We start from the raw sequence: 18,297 nt of genomic DNA on the forward strand, positions 1-18,297 counted from the left end.
TATACACACCTTTATTTATTTATTTGATTATTTTATTTATATCCCGCCCTTCCTCCCAGCAGGAGCCCAGGGCGGCAAACAGAAACACTAAAAACACTTTAAAACATCATAAAAAAGACCTTAAAATACATTAAAACAAAACAAAGTTAAAAACATTTTTTAAAAAAGCTTTGAAACATCTTTTTAAAAAGGGTTATAAAAGGCTTGTTGAAATAGGAGTCTTCAAAAGGTGCCAAAAATATAGCAGAGATGGCGCCTGCCTAACATTCAAAGGGAGGGAATTCCACAGGGTAGGTGCTGCCACACTAAAGGTCCATTTCCTATATTGTGCAGAACGAACCTCCTGATAAGATGGTATCTGCAGGAGGCCCTCAGCTGCAGAGCACAATGATCGACTGGGTATATAAGGGATAAGACGGTCTTTCAGGTATCCTGGTCTCAAGCTGTATAGGGCTTTGTACACCAAAACATGAACTTAGCCCGGTAGCAGATGGGCAGCCAGTGCAATTCTTTCAGCAGCAGGGTGACATGTGGGCGATACCCTGCCCCAGTGAGCAGTCTTGCCACCGCATTTTGCACCAGCTGCAGCTTCCGGACCAACCTCAAGGGCAGCCCCACATACAGCGCATTACAGTAATCCAGCCTGGAGGTTACCAGTGCGTGGACAACAGAGGTCACACTTTTCCCTAACAAATGCATTTATGTTAATATTGGTTGGTTGGTGAACTGCATTACAAAATTTGAATAAATGCGAATTTCAAAGGATGGCTGTATTTCAGTTCTCATATTGTTTTGGAAAGTGTGAATTTGATAGATTTGGCTTGAAATGCAAACTGAATTGAAATTCTTGCCCATCCCTAGTGGCAATACTTGAATGGGCTCTAATTCTCAGGAGAAAATGGACAATGTGAGCATATCATATGTGCTCACTTTGAGATACTCGGATGTAGTGACAGGAGTATCCAGCACAAGCCAATACAGGCTAGACACCCGATTGCTTTTGGCACAGTTCAGTTCTTAATCTGAGAGCACTAGAAACACTTCTGTGTGCATTGTGGCAAATTTTGGAATGCAACAGCTTATATGACAGCTCTCAGAGCCACACCCCAAAGAGAGTCAACAACCATACTCCTAAGAATAACTGAAAAATGGCTGAGATGTGGGTTCACATCCCTGTTCAGCCATGAAGGTCACTGACCTTTAGCTATAATCACTGTCTTAAGTCTAGCCTACCTAAGAGGTCACATCTGCCCTCCAAGCCCCCAAGCCTCCAATACTGGCAAATACCACGTTTGCAGATGGCATAATTCCTCCCATAGGGGACACTGGAGCTGCCCTCCCCCCATGTTCCTATCCCACAGTGCCACTACATATGTGAGACACAAGCTGCTGGTAAATGCAAGGGCAAGCTCAAAACAATGCAAAGTTGAATGCTTTGCAGTATCTATATGCTTTTCATGGCATATTAAATTAATTTGAACTCTAACCTTTATAGGAAAAGATTCCAGTCTTTTCCCTGGCGAAGAAAACAAAGATGTCAAGGTTGAACTTACTGTGGTAGATGATGAACACATTGGCAATACTGACTTCCCAGTGGGATGCAGCCCAAGAAGTAAGTGCGAAAATGAAATAAAACAGAAGGATGTTCTTTAAGTGACCAAAAGCCAAAGCCATAAAAAGATATACTATTAATAGCAAAAACTGCAGAGAAGATATAAATTATATAGGATAGTCTATTCTAGAATGTTACACACAGTTCCTCAGGAATACAGATTGTAACACTGAATATTGATAATCTTCACTTTTACTGCTCTTTTAAAAAGCAACTGTCTAGCCTACATGACTGTGGTAGAAATAACCCCCTGTAAATGTGTTAGCAATATTTGGTACTAGGGGGTGCCCCCCTGCTTGCTCCACTCACCAACCCCCCCCATTCTTTCCTCAGTTACCCTCCCCAGGACAACATCTGCCCTCTCCCTGCCTTAATCTACCCTCAGGACAAGTTCTCATTTTCCCTCCCCCAGAGTTTCCCTCTCTATGACCACATCATCTTCCCTCCTGCCTGCCTCAGTTTCCCCTTGGGACCACAACCTCTCTCTTCTCCATGCCTCAGTTTCCCTCTCCAGGACCACAATGTGTTCTATCGTCCCCACTCCCAAAAGAATCACAATATCTCCCCCACCCTCTCAGAGCACCCTCTCTCCCACCCAAAGCTTCCCCACTTTCTGCCAGATGAAAGGGACATCCCAATTTATTATTAAAATGTATGCACTGTGTGCAATTAAGAGGCACCTTTCAAAAAAACTAAACCACTCCTACCTTATTGTGCAGGAAGGCCCTAAAAAGATATAGAAGATTTAGGTATTTTTATGTTGATTCAATCTGCAACAAATGTTCCTATGTAATCAAACAGTATCAAATGTTCCTTGGTATAACAAACTGCATTTGCTACAGAACTGACAAAGAGATCCAGCCCCGTTGGTGTGCCACTGCCCAGTGGTCTGGATGGCAGAGAAACCGACTGTCAAATTTTCCCATTAACAACTGCAACACCGCCAATCACCAAAGCAAGATCCACAACCAAAGATCCCAGGAAGGCAACAACTCACCTTATTGCAGCAGCTGCAGCAGCAGCACCACACAGGCATCGGCTGTTATATTTTCTGCCTTATTACCTATACAGACATCATACTCTCCACAAAGGTTTCTCTCCTGTTAACAGACATGCACTTGGTTATAACACCATCCGGTGTAACAAATCCCGAAGTAAGGACTCCTCGGAAGAGAAGGAAAAGAGACGCACTTGCATTAGCTAGGGAAAAAAAGCAAGATTTGCCTGGGAGATTGAGTAATACTTACAGGGTTGTTTTTTCAACCATTAGCCACAGCAAATATGACCTTAAAGCAGAGCTTGGAAAAGTTACTTTTTTGAACTACAACTCCCATCAGCCCAATCTAGTGGCCATGCTGGCTGGGGCTGATGGGAGTTGTAGTTCAAAAAGTAACTTTTCCAAGCTCTGCCTTAAAGCAATGAATTGAAATCCTGGATTTTGTCTGCAAGTAGCTAGCAAAACAGGGCAAACCTGCAAGTGGGTTTACTCACTTTTTAAAACCGAGATAAAAATCAGCTTGTGAACAGATAAGTGAACAAGATACTATTCCATTTCCCAAGATCCAATTGGGAAAAGTTCTTATTAGTAACAGCAAAAATTGTTTTTCCCAGTAATCTGAAATTCTGTAAGGAAACCCTGTGGCATGGCTTATGCTCTCTTACCAAGCTTTGGGAAGGACGGGGATATTGACTCCGCAGTCCTAGCAGGCGACATGCATTGCAATGCACAAAATCCGTCTTTATTTTTGTCCCCTGGGGGAAAGATACAGGAACTGGCCTTTTTTGTCTGCAGAGGGAAATACATCTTGGGCAGTTGGGGATGGGGGAATGGGGAGATGCTGAACTGAGATATGGCCATAGTGAAAGGGTTATCCTGCCCCTTTTCACTCTGGTACTCCACTGAAGACTGCAGCTCCATGGCTGTTTGGTGTGTGTTTTTTTTAAAAAAAAGTCAGGACAGGAAGTATGTAATTGCAATGCGTAACTGAGTGTCCTATGTAGTGTAGGATAGACAGCTTCGTCTATCCTGTGCAGTTCCTCCAATACGCAACATGAGGATAGTATGAAATCCTTGGTTGTTTGGCTCAGAGCTTTCTACCAACTTACCTTTATTTTCCATCTCCATAATCCCACACACCACCTAAGTGGTCCCATGCTGGAAATGGTTTCAACCTGCATCTGAAGGTTGAGTGCTTTGAATATACAAAAGCTGCTATATAAATGATAAGCATTGCTATAAACAAAGTTGTAGGGTTCTTCTCTACACTTGAGCTGTTTCATCCCAATCTTGCAAACAACTTTTTAGGGAGTGGGTGCTTGCCGACAATGCTGCTCACCTGTGCACTCTCCCCTAACATGTACTTCCATGGTGCGTTGTCATTGCAATGCTCTTATCTCCCCTGAAAGAGAAACTCAGTACCGCATAATGATGTTCATGGCTTCCTGTTTTAGGAGTGACAGCCGAGCAGAAAACAAATGGCTTGTGTTGTTTTTTTAAACCTCCAGGTCAGTTGCCATACTGCATCTGCGTAAGAATCAGAATTTGTTGCTTCCTGTTATTTCACTGGGTGCAGGACAGGGAGAAATATAATTTTCATTTGGTAGTCATGCTTGAATGCTGTAGTGAGCACATACTCAATGAGCCAGGTTGTTGGGCACATCCTTAGTGCACCATTATACACGCTGCTGCATGAATTGCAAGATATATGTGTAGTTACCCTCTGCAGGCTCTGTTGAGCCAAGGGAGGCATGGCAGGTGGTGGCTAGGGCTGTTGTGAAATATGATTCCCCCCTTTTTGTAGCTCCATTTGTGGGCCAAGAAAGTAGAGGATAATTTCAGCTATTTTCAGGGTGTAGGCAGAAGGATAAAGCTTGCCAGCACTCCTGTACCTTCCCTATTGCTACCAGCCACCATCTTGATTTTCTCAAAATGCCTGCAAATGAGATTACATTGTATCACACAACATCATTCCCAAGTGGCATTTCTCTGGGACTTTAGTGGAGACCACCATTTCCTTCCCTCAGAGAATGGCATCACAACAATGCTACATCAGAACACAGCAATGTTTGAGAGCATTGGGGAAAATAAAAATGGGGGCCAGCAGCTGAAGGGAGACTATGCAATTAGGGTTGCTCCCCCCCCTTTCACTATTTTGAAATTTTATCACAGCACTAGTAGGAAAGCAACATGACAATTTGGCAGTGATACTATGGGGCTAAATCTGACCTCCACTTGCCTGCACAGCTCCTTCTCCCCCCATCCCCAAATACACAAACTGAGAACCCCTGTATTGGGCACAGGGGCAAGTAGAGAATGTGCTTGATTTTTTCTATGTGCTTTTCTCATGCTGAAGCCTGCCTATTCTGCCCCCTGGCCCTACCCAGTATCAGAATTTCTGAGCTCACAAGTTAGCAATAAGACCACATCACTCTACTTGAGGCTTTGAATTTGCACACATGGGCAACTACTTACTAGAGGAATACAGATGAATTACAGTAAGAAAATATAAAGGGCTTGTCCAAACCTATCAGGACATTTAGACAATGTATCATTACTGTACATGGAAAGTCTTTAAAATATTTGCGGTTTTAAAATCTACACATTCTTAAGAGTCTATGTCATTTAGAGCTGCTATTCAACTAGTCTGATACACTGCATGGTAGGACCATGTAATTAAAAAAGGACTAGGTGGTAGTCAACTAAGTCCTACTCAAAGTAGATCCACTGAAATTAATGAACCTGTTAGTCATGTCCACTAACTTCAATGATTCTACTCTGAGCAGGACTGGGTTGAATACCACCCACTGACGCTAACCTGCTCAAATTAGTTTCACCAACACTGATTTAAAAAAAAAAATCAAAATACTAATCAAAGCCAGACAGAAATTTGATTAAGGCTTTTATTTACAAGAATAAGATGTACATGTTTGAACACTGCAAACCACAGTGCTTAGAAATTACAGGTTATTAAACAAGTGTTGGAATCAGAATAGTACTTTTGTGGTAACACTATGAAGGGGAGAGGTATATTTTTGTAGAAAGATTATGCTACTTCATGTCACTCTGGAGAGGTTTCAGATGTAAAATAAACACATCTTACAATCCACAAAGGAGTTAAACATTTTATATTCTACATACACTGGTTTCACCATAAATCTTGACTTGACGTTTCTCCAGGCAAAGGCAGTTCCTTCCACTCTCCATAAGGAAGGCAGAGTATTTCTGGCACACATAGTATTGTTTATTAGCCATAAGCTGCAACAGCAGCATCAAAACAAGCATCACATGTAAAAAGCATGTTGCCATCAGTGAATTAAAAAACAATCCAGTATAAAAGATTCCTCTGATAGTATATTACATTAAAAAATATACACTAAATTTAATAGATCAGCAAGAAATGCTTTCCAAAGTAAAAGGCAACAGCTCATGTCAGATAAAGGGGACAGGACTGAGGATAACAGGAATGATTTTCTATCCTAGCCCCAAAATTGGTGTTTCGTTTTAAAGGTGGGTTTACAACAATACACTTCTAAAGATGACACTGAGCACAGCTTGAAATCAGAGCAGTAAAAACTTCCTAATAGAAAGTGTGTCTGATAAACATCATACTAGTACTTAGAATTTGTATCTATATTGAGCTTTTGAATGTTCTTAGCACTTCACAATTATCTTGTTGCAATCCTTCTAACAACCTTGCAAGGTAGGTCAGTATTATCCCCGTATTACAGATGGGGACTGAGTGGCTTGTCTCTAGTGAATTCACGGCAGAGGTAGGATTTGAAATGGAGACTTTGTGAGATGTAGGTTGGTCCCATAGCCACACTACACCAGCTCTCCACCCATCCCAAACGTTTTTTAACATTAACAAATGCACACATTTCTGGTTTAAGCTTCATTCTAGTTCCCACAGGCGTCTCTCCCTGCTTGTTCTTGCCCTCCACCAGCTTTGGATATTTAGTGATGCAAGGCAGCAATTCCCCCTACTACTTCTGTTCCTAAAACATTGGCCTGAATCTTTGTCATACTTGAGTCCTGCTCTTCTTTCAACCATGTCTAATTTCCTCATGATGCAATTCAATAGTCAGCATGACGTTATATTCTCACCCCAGTCCATAGTATTGGCTGTTGATGGGGGCAAGAGGAAGGGGACTCAACCCTCAGCTGCTGGTTTTGATTGCAGTTCTGTATTCTTCTTCACATTTAGCTTAATTGACTGAGCAGGGGTCATGTCATCTTCACAACTCCACATCTTTGAAGTAAATCAGGTTGAAAGAGAGTGACTTGCCCAAAGCCCATTTTCTTCCATAAACATACTACTGACAATCATATGAATGCAAATTGTTGAATAAAGGGTTGGCTGCCATTGAATTTGAGACAGGTCAAGTGTATTTATATGCAACTAAAAGGCAAGTAGTCTTTTATTTGGGTAAAACAATTCTGTTCAACCAGCATGAATGCCAACCACACTGACAATTTGGATACCATCCTTGCAACACACATCATAACCCAACCTTAGTATATATTATTAAAATTTCCCTACCATACCCCCAAGAAAATGTACTATAGCAAAATGAGAATGATATGCTGCTCTGGAAAAGAGAGATAAGAAAGTAGTTCATGGACTAGGAGCCAAATGGGTTCTACCTAGACCTATATGGCTTGGCCACTCTAAGGGCCACTCCTTTGAAGGAAGCCAGTCCTATAGACTGCAGAGATATGCACCTCACAGAAATGACTTCCCAGCTCACTTTTTTACAATAAGCTAAGGACATCTCCACTCCTTCCTCAACTCAGAGTAATTTAGTACCTGGTGCATGGCTAGGCTTGAGTTCTGAAGATCTATTGTGGCAAGTGATGGCATGCGAGACTCTGAAACAATTTTGTTTTCTTTCTTCAGAAATCTGGAATTCCGAGCTATGTATGAGGGAAACACAACATATTTTTGTTTTTACATAAACATCATTTTTCTTTTGCAAAACTACTATTTCTTTTTCCTGTGGCTCATATCATAACATATGTTTTTCCTTTTATTCAACTCAAACATTAAAAGTTATTTGCAAGCCACTTGATCCTTACTAGGCTTTAACTAAACATGGTTCATGTTTGCTTACTTGGATACATACATATGGATTTTTTTCTCCTGTTCCCACTCCCTTATTGTGGAAGTAACAGCACAAAAAGCAGGGATCACATGAGATGGAAAAATCTGGGCTAACAATCACTCTTGCCAGGTAAGCAGGACGGCACCATGATTCCTTGCAATTGGAGCACAAACAGATGGGGGACCATCATGGACTGAGGATTTGTACAGATAGATAAACATGATAGCACATTCTAAAAATGTGATACCTGTGCAAGCTGGAACCACATGAATAATTTCAAGCAGTATCCCAGGTATGTAGAGCATCACAACTAAATCTCAGAAAGCATGTCTTGACTGCTAGTTCACAGCTTTGGTGTTTCTCCTGGAACTTCAATCATTTATGTACACAATTTTACTTGGCTATGGACAGGCTTATTTCAGAGAGCCCTTTGATGGTTCATGTTTTTTCTATTTATTTTTGAGTATTGTTATTATTTAGTAAAGATCCTCCGTGGCGCAGAGTGGTAAGCGGAGGTAACGCAGCTGAAGCTCTGCTCACGGCCGGAGTTCGATTCCAACGAAAGGAGGAAGTCGAATCTCCAGTAAAAGGGGTCGAGGTCCACTCAGCCTTGCATCCATCCATGGTCGGTAAAATGAGTACACGGCATACGCTGGGGGGTAAAGAAAGGCCGGGGACGAAACTGGCAATCCCACCCCATATATATGGTCTGCTTAGTAAACATCGCAAGACGTCACCCTAAGAGTCGGAAAAGACTCGCACTACAAGTGCGGGGACACCTTTACCTTTTATTATTTAGCTTTGGATCCCAGAATCGGTTGAATAGGTTTATCTATTACAAACTCTTACCGTCCACACCTTTGAGTTCAGGGAGATGGCTATAGTTAAGCTCTGGCAAATGTACATCTGTTCTGGAGAACTCCCATCTTTTCTTGTTTGTTTGAAGCATGCTGTTTTCACTTGAGACCTATTACGAAACAGTGAATTGATACAAATGAAATAGGGAACGCTGCTTAAAAAAAATTAATCCACAATCTATATTTAATCTTTTTAAAGGCCACTCTCCATAACAAACAGAGATTATACAGAGCACCAACTTCTGCTTCAACAGCAAACTCATTCTCCAAATATGGATCCTTATGTAGCTTCAATGGCAGTGTCCACTCACAAGAGGGTGATATATGAGCAGGCTAAGGCAAACCCCAAGGTTTGCTAATGTGCAAACAATATATAGGGGTGGAAATCCTAAGGGAACCCAAAACCAGTTCGATGAGGACTGAGCATGTTCAGTGGCTACAAGTGCGGGCTGGCTGTTGGGGAGGGGGGACAGAAAACTGGTGGAAAGGGGAATGCAATGGAATAAGCTTGAAGAGGGCATGGCTGGCTGGCATCCTGAACATGAATTCTCCACAATGCAACATTCTGTTGCAGGTATAACTTGTTTCTTTATAAATTTTACAGCATAAATTTGGTTTTCTGATTCAAGAGTCAAATCAGTCAAACACATGGATACCATTTTCCTGTTAAGAAAACCTGAAAGCTTGCATTGCATCCAAGAAAGATAGTCCTCCTAGTTGCTACACATGGACCACTCTCCCACCAAGGAACAATGCGAGACTACAGTCTATTGCAGAAATGTATTCAAGGCTTGGTAAATTCAATCATATTAAAGGACGAATACCAAGCTCAAGAGGACAGAGTGTGTGATCAGTAGAAGCATACCTTAACTCTCCCAACCGCTTTCCCCTTGCTCATACACTGTCTCTGGCTTTCTATTTGCTCTGCCCAAGACAGGAATTATTAAGGATAGATTTTATCCAGTTATGCTAATCTCCATGCAGGAAATGGGATTTGGACCAATAGCTTCCAAGAGAGGCTATTCAAAAGGAGTCTAGATTGTGAAACCAAATCACCACCAAAATGATGGAATTTTGGGACAAATTGGAATAGTGTCATGAAATGCGTCCACGCAAATATTGTGGAAAGAAAAGGATAAATTTATTTTATTTTGTTAATTTGTAACTAAATTTTATTCAAGTAACTTTTGGTAACGTTAAGAATTGGTACCTGAATTTGTTTCTTTTCCTCCCCCTCCTCTTTCTTTAGCGTTTTGCCTTTTAGAGTGTAAGCCTGCAGGCAGGAACCAATATTTTAACTTGTTTTATGTAAGCTGCTCTTTTTGGCTGAAGAGTGAAGTAAAAAAGCTTTAAATAAAATAAAAACAGACATGCATGTCTCCGAAGGACTACCACCAATGGACGAGGGGGAGAAGATATTGCAGAAGGGCTCAAACTAAAGCATACACATCGAAGATTTCCAAATTCACTCTATGGCATCTACAGTTAAAAGGATCCTCCTCAGTAACAAGGACGGGAAAGACCTGTAAGTGGGACCTTAGAAGTCAGACTAGAATTACCAGTTGTCTGATCAATAGCCTCATATGTTTGTCCCAATGATAATGCAGAAGGAGCATAGCTCACTGGTACAGTATATGTGTACCATATGCTTTACACACAAAAGGCCTCAGTTTCAATCTCTGGTACTTCTAGCTAAAACAATCCCAGAGAACAGGGCTGAGAAAAAGTCCAGGAACAGACAATACTGGACTAGGTAGGCCAATGGTCTAATTCAGTGCAAGGCAGATTTGTGTAGCACTGTTACAGCCTGTACCTAGATTTTTATGCATGCAGATACAAAAACACAGTGGAGGTACACGTTTTATTGGCATGGATAGTGTTGTTACCGGATTAGAACGGAGCATGTTGTACACTTGTACATCCCTCCTTTCATGCTGAATAGTCCAATGGCCAGTGATGCCAATTTACTCTGATGAAATGTTTTTATTGCTGCTTATATATTTTTATTATTATTATTATTATTATTATTATGTTTGTGTAACAAGAATTTAATGTTGTAACCTGCTCTGGGATGCCTTTTTGATAATGAAGAGTAGGCTGTAAATATTTTAAATCATATACAAACAAACAATGTGCTTTGTAAATTCTCTCATCAAACCTGTAAATCTGATGGTTACCCTTCTGGTCACACTAAATAGACAAGGCTAGAAAATGGGTCCTACTGAAATAAGTGAAATTTAAATTTCATAGAAACATAGAAAGCTATCATATAGAGTCAGACTATCTAGCTCCGTATTGTCTACACTGACTGGCAACGGCTGTCCAGAGTTTCGGGTAGAGGTCTCTCCCAGTCCTGCCTGGAGATGCCAAGGAATGAACTTAGGACTTTCTGCATGCAAAGGAATGTGTTTCTCTGGGGGCACCAGGACATCACCAAGTGGGTATTGTCTTCCTCTCCTTTGCATGAGGCAAGAAAGAGTTAACATTCCAAACATTCTCACCCCAGCCCCTCCCATGGAGTATTAGTTTGCCATCTGGCCAAGCTTAAATGTATTACACTTATAACAGAGAAAAACACTTAACAAAACAATGCAAAATAATATTGAATTGCAGCCAACATGAAACAAACTTCTAAATCTACTCGGTCAGTCCCCTGACCCTTCAACCTCCATCCATCTTTCCTTGTGTTATTTGTCCTTGTGTTACACGCCAGGGTGGGCCTTGGTGCTGTCCTGCTGCCCTCAGAGAAACAGCTTTCTGGTGAGTAAAACGGTTCCTTCTCCAGTGGGCACCAGGACATCCTCAAGTGGGATGTTCCAGAGCTGACCTTCTGTAGGGTGGGTACGTGCCTCTTAATGATCCAGCAGCACCTGCAGAAGAACTCACCTCCCAAAGGCTGCCTCCACAAAGGCATAAATGTCTGTCTTAAAGTGCTTGGTAAATGTATTCGAGTTTACCCAAGTGGCTGTCTGACAAGCCTCTTGTAGAGGTACATTTGTTCAATATGCTGTAGTAGCAGCTGCTGTTTGTGTTGAATGTGCCACAATACCCAATGGCAGGTGCAGGTGTACAAAATTGGGGGGCATAGCTAATACCGTGGAAGACAGAAACAAAATTCAAAGGGACCTTGACAGGCTGGAGCATTGGGTTGAAAACAACAGAATGAAATTCAACAGGGATAAATGCAAAGTTCTACACTTAGGAAAAAGAAACCAAATGCACAGTTATAAAATGGGGGATACTTGGCTCAGCAATACGACATGTGAGAAGGATCTTGGAATTGTCGTTGATCACAAGCTAAATATGAGCCAACAGTGTGATGTGGTTGCAAAAAAGGCAAATGCTATATTAGGCTGCATTAACAGAAGTATAGTTTCCAAATCACGTAAAGTATTAGTTCCCCTCTATTCAGCACTGGTTAGGCCTCATCTTGAATACTGCATCCAGTTCTGGTCTCCACACTTCAAGAAGGATGCAGACAAACTGGAACGGGTTCAGAGGAGGGCAACGAAGATGATCAGAGGACTCGAAACAAAGCCCGATGGGGAGAGACTGAAAGAACTGGGCCTGTTTAGCCTTGAGAGGAGAAGACAGAGGGGAGATATGATAGCACTCTTCAAGTACATGAAAGGTTGTCACATAGAGGAGGGCTGAATTGCTAATTCCCTTTCTGATTTCACAATTTTTTTGAGTAGTGATGGCACTTTGACCTTGTTGTTAAGGCTTTGTTTCTGGAAGCACAGTGGCTTCCTAGATGTAGAAGGTGCCTGCTCAGTCACTGTGTCCTTTAAATCTATAATGCTGCCATAGCCTTGCATGTAGTGAGCATTAAGGAAAAGCCCCGAGGTTGGCTGCTCTTCCACCTGTGAACCATCACTCCGTTCCTCTGTCTTCCTCCAGTGAGAAAAGTGAATCATCATTCACAATCTGTTGTGCATCAGTGTTTTGTCTGCCAGACCTCTGTGCTATCAGCCTCCGCGCTCTATCTCTAGACACGTCATGTAGGTCCAGTCAGGCATTTGCACGTGTTCTCAGTAGCTCCTGTTGCTCATTAACAGCATTAACTGGCTGATTCAAATGAGCAATGAGCTGCAATGTATTGAAAGGTAATTGCTTATTCACTGTTGCAGGGTGTTCTTGTGAAACTTGCTGTGCTTGTGCAGATACAACTTGAAAAAAATGGTGAAATGCAGCTAGTCCTGCAGAAATATCAGCCATCAGAGATCCTCTAATCATGTGATCTAATGCAGCAGGGCATAAATGAAAAGGTTCCACCTGCTGAAATTCCTGATTGTGACAGGAGATGGCAGCAGAGACCACATTATCTGCCTATGTTGAATATTTATGCTGTTACTACTGGTTTTGACCAGAGGTGGAGCATAATTCGTATTGTAGCTGAACAGTACTGTAGAAGTTCTGCATATTTAATCCAGTGAACTCATCTTCCTCCTCTGAATCTGAACAGAAAATGACCAGTGGCTCTGGAGCCCTTTCATCCTTGGAGAGCACCTCATTACTCACTGCTGGCTTTTCTCTCCCATGTAAGCTGCTCTGTTGATAAAACTAATGTCTTCTTTTTTTCCTTAATTTTGGTGGCATTTTCCCTCCCCAATTGGTCTGCTACCGCATTTGTAAGGCTTGTCAGGCTTTTATGCATGTTACTGGTCACTTTCTCTGCTACCGTAAGAGTTTATGGATCACTCACTGCCTGTGAGGTTGTTTTCTGCTGCTCAAAACGGTGGCCGCCTCCATGTGCGCTGTCACAGCTTGTGTTTTTAACCATCATTTTCTTCTCTGACTGGGCTGCTTTCTGCACTATTTTTAATTTTTCAGAGTGCTCTGATGCACCTTCTTTGTCTGATCCTTAGGCATTTCACCACCAGCAGGAATAGTATTTTGTTTTGTTCTGAATCTCCGGAACCTACTGCTCAGTAACTAGTTGAATCAAGCCAGAGAATTCATTAAATGAAAACAGAATTAATTTGAACATCTCAGCTAATTGTCAAGGTAATTAATTTAGGGAATCAAGTGCTTAGGGTAATGATATAATAAACTGATCAATGATATAATAATAACTGATCGACAGACACTTGACAGTCACTCAGACATGCACAAAAATTCCTTAGAACATTTCTGTGAAAAACACTCAAACGCAAACCACTCAAAATGGCATTCAGATACAAGAAATCAAAATAGCAAAGAAAGGCGAATACAGTACCGCTCAAGCAAGGCAGGAAAACGAACTAATACTCCGTGGGAGGGGCTGAAGTGAGAGTCGTTTGGAGTGTTGACTCTTTCCTGCCTCAAGCAACAGGAGAGGAAGGCAATACCCATTTTGGGGTGTCCTGGTGCCCAGTGGAGAAACATGTGCTCTGCCAATGAGCTATAGACCTTCCCTTCAAGTAAAATATGTTGGACTGGAAGTGCAGATGCAGGCATGCGTGTTAATTGGAGAAGATCTGTTCCAGACTGACCAACTCCCAAACAAAGAGAAAGGGAATGAATTCAAAATCTGGAACAGACCTTAAGAACAAGGTGATAAGTACATAACACTTGTGAAATGTTTTTATTGCTTTCAATGGTTTCATTAAAGAATTTTAAAACACCTTACCGATGCTGTCAAGTTTACACTATAGTGCCTTACTGGCGATTTTTTGCCTTGCTTTATGAAAGGGTTGAAATATTTTTTAGTCTTCTCATCAATCCTAGAAATGCCAACAAAAAATTCAGAGATTGTGATCAACAATATATTTAAAAATCCATTGCCAAACATTACATCACACTTTACTGTGACTAGCTGTCCCGGGTACGGTCTGAAGGTACATTATGTAGCAACTTTGCTGAAGCAAGTAGGTCTGCTTCAAGTACCTGCATAGGAGACCACCTAGGGGCTCCATGGAATAAATTAAACAAAGCAAGCAAGCCTAGGGCAGAGTTAGGCTGATAGGGACTGGCTTGGTTCTCAGCAGCAAAGAGTTATGTGACACCTTAAAAGACTAGAAGATTTATTGCGGAGTAAGGTAGTGTGTGCTAGCAACTGCTTTCCTATCAATCACATGGGTTGCTTAGCCTTCCACTTCAAAGAGTGGAGCAGTTTACCCCTTGGCCAGAACCAAGGATGTCCTGCTTCTCTGCAAGCCTTCAGAGAACTAAAAAAAGCAAGATCCACTCTCAATCCATAGTTTACTGATCTTTAATGTTGACCCTGTTGGATCAAATCAAAGTCCTATCTAGACTGCCATGCTGTTTCCTACAGCGGACAGCCAGATGCTTTTGGAAAGCCCACAAGTAAGAAGTATAAGCACATAATACTTAATTAACAAATTTAATTTTTTTATCAATATGCATAAATAACTTGTCAGTGGTTTACCTTCCACTCTAGCACAGTAAATGGGAGTTATGTGAGGGGTACCCACATATTAAAAACCATGATTGTAGAGAACTCACGTATTGAAAACCATTATAGGGAATATGAAATACTTTTAAGCACATTCAGTATGTGTCATATGTGAAATGGCCCCTTGTTACAAAAATGTATACTGACAATTGAACCCAGGAAAGCAAACCACAGCCTTGCCTCAACAGGACAGACTCCACTCAGTTCAACATAAACCAGAAGTTGTGTGAATCCCCTGGCTGAAGTCTCGCCTCATCTACAAATCTTTTTGGGTGGCTTCAGGAAAGCCATGCTTAAGCCCTCAATTCCCCCCCCACACACACACACACACACTTCTTGCAGAATGAGGTAGACATAATTTTTGATATTTTACTGTGATTTTGTACCTGTAATTATGGGTTCCCACTTTTGACCCAATGCCAGGGTTTCCACTGATGCTGGATAATATGGTAGAATAATTTTGTGTAATGGGAGGAATCACCATGCTGGGAGTTTTTACATAATCCAGATTGCTACTTGAATCTTTCAAAGTTTTGGGAGGAATAGCTTTGACCTGTCCAGCTCCATTCTCATATAGGAAACTCGTATTTGAAGATCTGTCCGATTTCTCTTTGTCAACTGTGGACAATTTAATTCTGAACAGCTTGGAGTCTTTGATCTTTGAATCCACGCTGAAGTCCTGTTTCAAAATTACAAGCATCATAGTGCTAAAAAAACGAGCACAAGTGAAAATTGATGTGAAGCCCTAAAATGAAGGATGCAGAAGGCTGATATTCCTTAAAAATCAGTATCAGCTAGGAAAACCAGGGTAATTAAAGGGAGAAATAGGACAACACTTCTTTCCATCTACAAAAGGTATCAGTCACAGTTCAAATTCTCCATCCTACAGTTACAGATATTACCCTGGTACACACTAGAGCAGGAGTAGGGAACTTCTATCCTGTGGGTCAAATTTGGCCTGCCAGGCCTCCCTTGGGCCCACAAGACTGTTTTTGCCAAACACCCACTTCCCCCACACCTTGTGTCACATGTGATGATACGGATGGGGCAGGTAGAGATACGGTGATATCCTGCAGCTAGAAAGCCGGATTGAGCTTTAGGGACTAGAGAAACACTCAGTATAATGTTAGGGGAATTCAGTTTGTTTTCTCATCGACACTAATGAAAAGCCAAACATACATTTCACAGGGTTAAAGCAGAGTCTTTCCACATATTATGTGGCAGCAAATCTGGGTATATCAGATTGTTCTATAGACCAACTTTCTTCTGAATGGGTCTCAAAGGGATCAGCATGACCATTTCCTTATACACAGCTAGGATATGCATGAAGTTCAGTGTATTCATTTACATGAGATTAGATGGTATACATTTTTAAAGGGTATGCAGATTTAAGTAAGTTTTCTGATTCCTTGTAAGAATCATAAGACCATTTTCTCAAATGTCAAAAACATAAAATTTAGAACCCTAAAATACAAGTAGTATTTGACTTAATTTAAAAAATACTCTGGAAGAACTTTCAAGATAGTCCTCTGTTTAAATCTCTTAAAAACTATTATCTTTTAGAAAATATTAGTTTTCAAATTAAGGCACAGTTAGGTCAGTCTTAGTTTTCTTCTGTCATTTATAACATTATCCAAACCTCTATCCAAACCCCTCATAGATCAAACAGGAGCATCCTATTTCAAAAACTGCTAACGATGGTTCTTGAAAGCAGGAAAGAGTGCAGAGAAAGAAGCATGCAACAGACTGCTACAGCCAGACCCAGATGAACTCTTCAGGTTACTGTAGTCGAACCTCACATTGATCTATGCAAAATGTTTAAAACAAAGTCCTCTACAGCTTTGCCTGACATTAACAGGTATCCAGGAACGTAGGCAAGACTGGACTAGATGGCCTGACTCAGAATAAGGCATCTTCATATGCTCATATTTGAATATGAAAAAAATAAACCAAGTTCCACAAACCTGGATTACAAGCATTTTTCTTTCATGACCAGAATCATCTTTTTCTTTCCTGCTTATTTTTGATTTCTTGGGCAAAGGATGGTCTCTTTCTTTCTGAATCTTTGCTTTAAGTTCCTGAGCAAACCTTTATTTTTTGTTATTTAAAGAAGAGCACACATACAAAATGAAACTTATATTAACTGCCCAATATACAACATTTGGAACACATCACACTAACGCTGGAATCCTCTCCCTTCTTGCAAGGACTTTGGTTAATATATGCTGCCTCAATTTTAACATCACAACAAACCTGTGAGGTAAAACAACAAAAGCAACCCTTGGAGGCAAGAAGAGAAATTCCAATATATGTGAACTCCAGCATTTTAGAAGGGAAGAGGACAAGAGCAGTTCAAGAAGCATACATATTACCCTTAAATTTAAATTCACAGATTATACTCGACTGCTCTCCTCTTCCCATATTTTTTTCTCAGCTCAGAATCATTTTTGGGGGCCATATAAGGCTGCTACTAGACCTCTGGCAGCAAATGCGGAATTTCAAAATAGGTGTTTGCCTCTGACATGGAAAGCAGGAAGAGAGGTGAGATTTGCAATGAAGGAGTGAAAGGAGGGTCAGGAGTGCTTAACGAAAGGTTAAGCACCCATCCCCCCAGAAAGCTTTGATTCCCCCAAGCTGGGCTCCGAGACCAGGTTTTCCAATCAACGGCCAGAGATAGGAACTGCACAAGAAAAGTGGCAGACAGGGGAAGGGTTAAGCACTGTCCTTCTCACCCACCACTTCTCTCTTGAAAATCCTCCCTCCCTGCTTTGCACAGTTTTGTAATCCCATATTCCCATCAATGTTTAGTTGCACCATAAAATGGAGCTGGGTTGTGCATGTTAGGGGGAGAATTTCCTACACACTTAGGAAATCTCAATATACTTTCCTTTCAAGGCATAGCCCCCTCTGAACAAGGAAAGTAAACCCACCTTTCAGCAAAACAATCTTTGTTAAATAGATTGCACTGCAGCAGCTCAGCACAGGACGGCCTTTTTTCTGGATCAGTCTGTAGACATTGCTGAAATAAGATTAAAAGGTTTTCTTGTTGACACATTGAAATCAAACAAAAATTCTCAAAGGCTCAATTTCACTGATATTGGCAAGATCCAAAGAACAACGTCACTAATTCTGCACACCCAAAGTTTCAGGTTGTGTTTCTCAAACAGTAATCTTTCCATACCACATAACAAACACTTGAAATGGAGAGGACTTTTAAAGACATTTTGTGATGATATGGTTGTAGTGGTGGAGATTCCAAGGAAAAAAATAAAGGCACAAATTCCACTGCACATCTCAAACATGCCTAAAATTGCTCTCTGGATCCTGCC

General features: G+C 41.1%; 1 protein-coding gene across 8 annotated transcripts in view; it reads right to left on the reverse strand.

Moving 5' to 3' along the window:
* Positions 1 to 5,513: 5,513 nt before the first annotated feature.
* CDKL2 (cyclin dependent kinase like 2) overlaps positions 5,514 to 18,297 on the reverse strand; it is a 35,581-nt gene continuing 22,797 nt past the window's right edge. For 5 of the 8 annotated variants that reach the window (XM_061590979.1, XM_061590982.1, XM_061590976.1 and 2 more), the window contains 8 exons: positions 17,899 to 17,987; positions 16,933 to 17,056; positions 15,355 to 15,647; positions 14,183 to 14,276; positions 9,782 to 9,844; positions 8,564 to 8,681; positions 7,420 to 7,526; positions 5,514 to 6,861 (listed from right to left, as the gene is read on the reverse strand). In XM_061590979.1, coding sequence (XP_061446963.1) covers positions 6,763 to 6,861; positions 7,420 to 7,526; positions 8,564 to 8,681; positions 9,782 to 9,844; positions 14,183 to 14,276; positions 15,355 to 15,647; positions 16,933 to 17,056; positions 17,899 to 17,987 — 987 coding nt within the window. In that variant the 3' untranslated portion in view covers positions 5,514 to 6,762. The remainder of the gene's footprint in view (positions 6,862 to 7,419; positions 7,527 to 8,563; positions 8,682 to 9,781; positions 9,845 to 14,182; positions 14,277 to 15,354; positions 15,648 to 16,932; positions 17,057 to 17,898; positions 17,988 to 18,297) is intronic. The other 3 variants (XM_061590980.1, XM_061590981.1, XM_061590983.1) reach the window with 3 other exon arrangements.

Source organism: Rhineura floridana, chromosome 11, assembly GCF_030035675.1.
Source record: "Rhineura floridana isolate rRhiFlo1 chromosome 11, rRhiFlo1.hap2, whole genome shotgun sequence".
In the NCBI taxonomy this organism is placed as follows: Eukaryota; Metazoa; Chordata; class Lepidosauria; order Squamata; family Rhineuridae; genus Rhineura; species Rhineura floridana.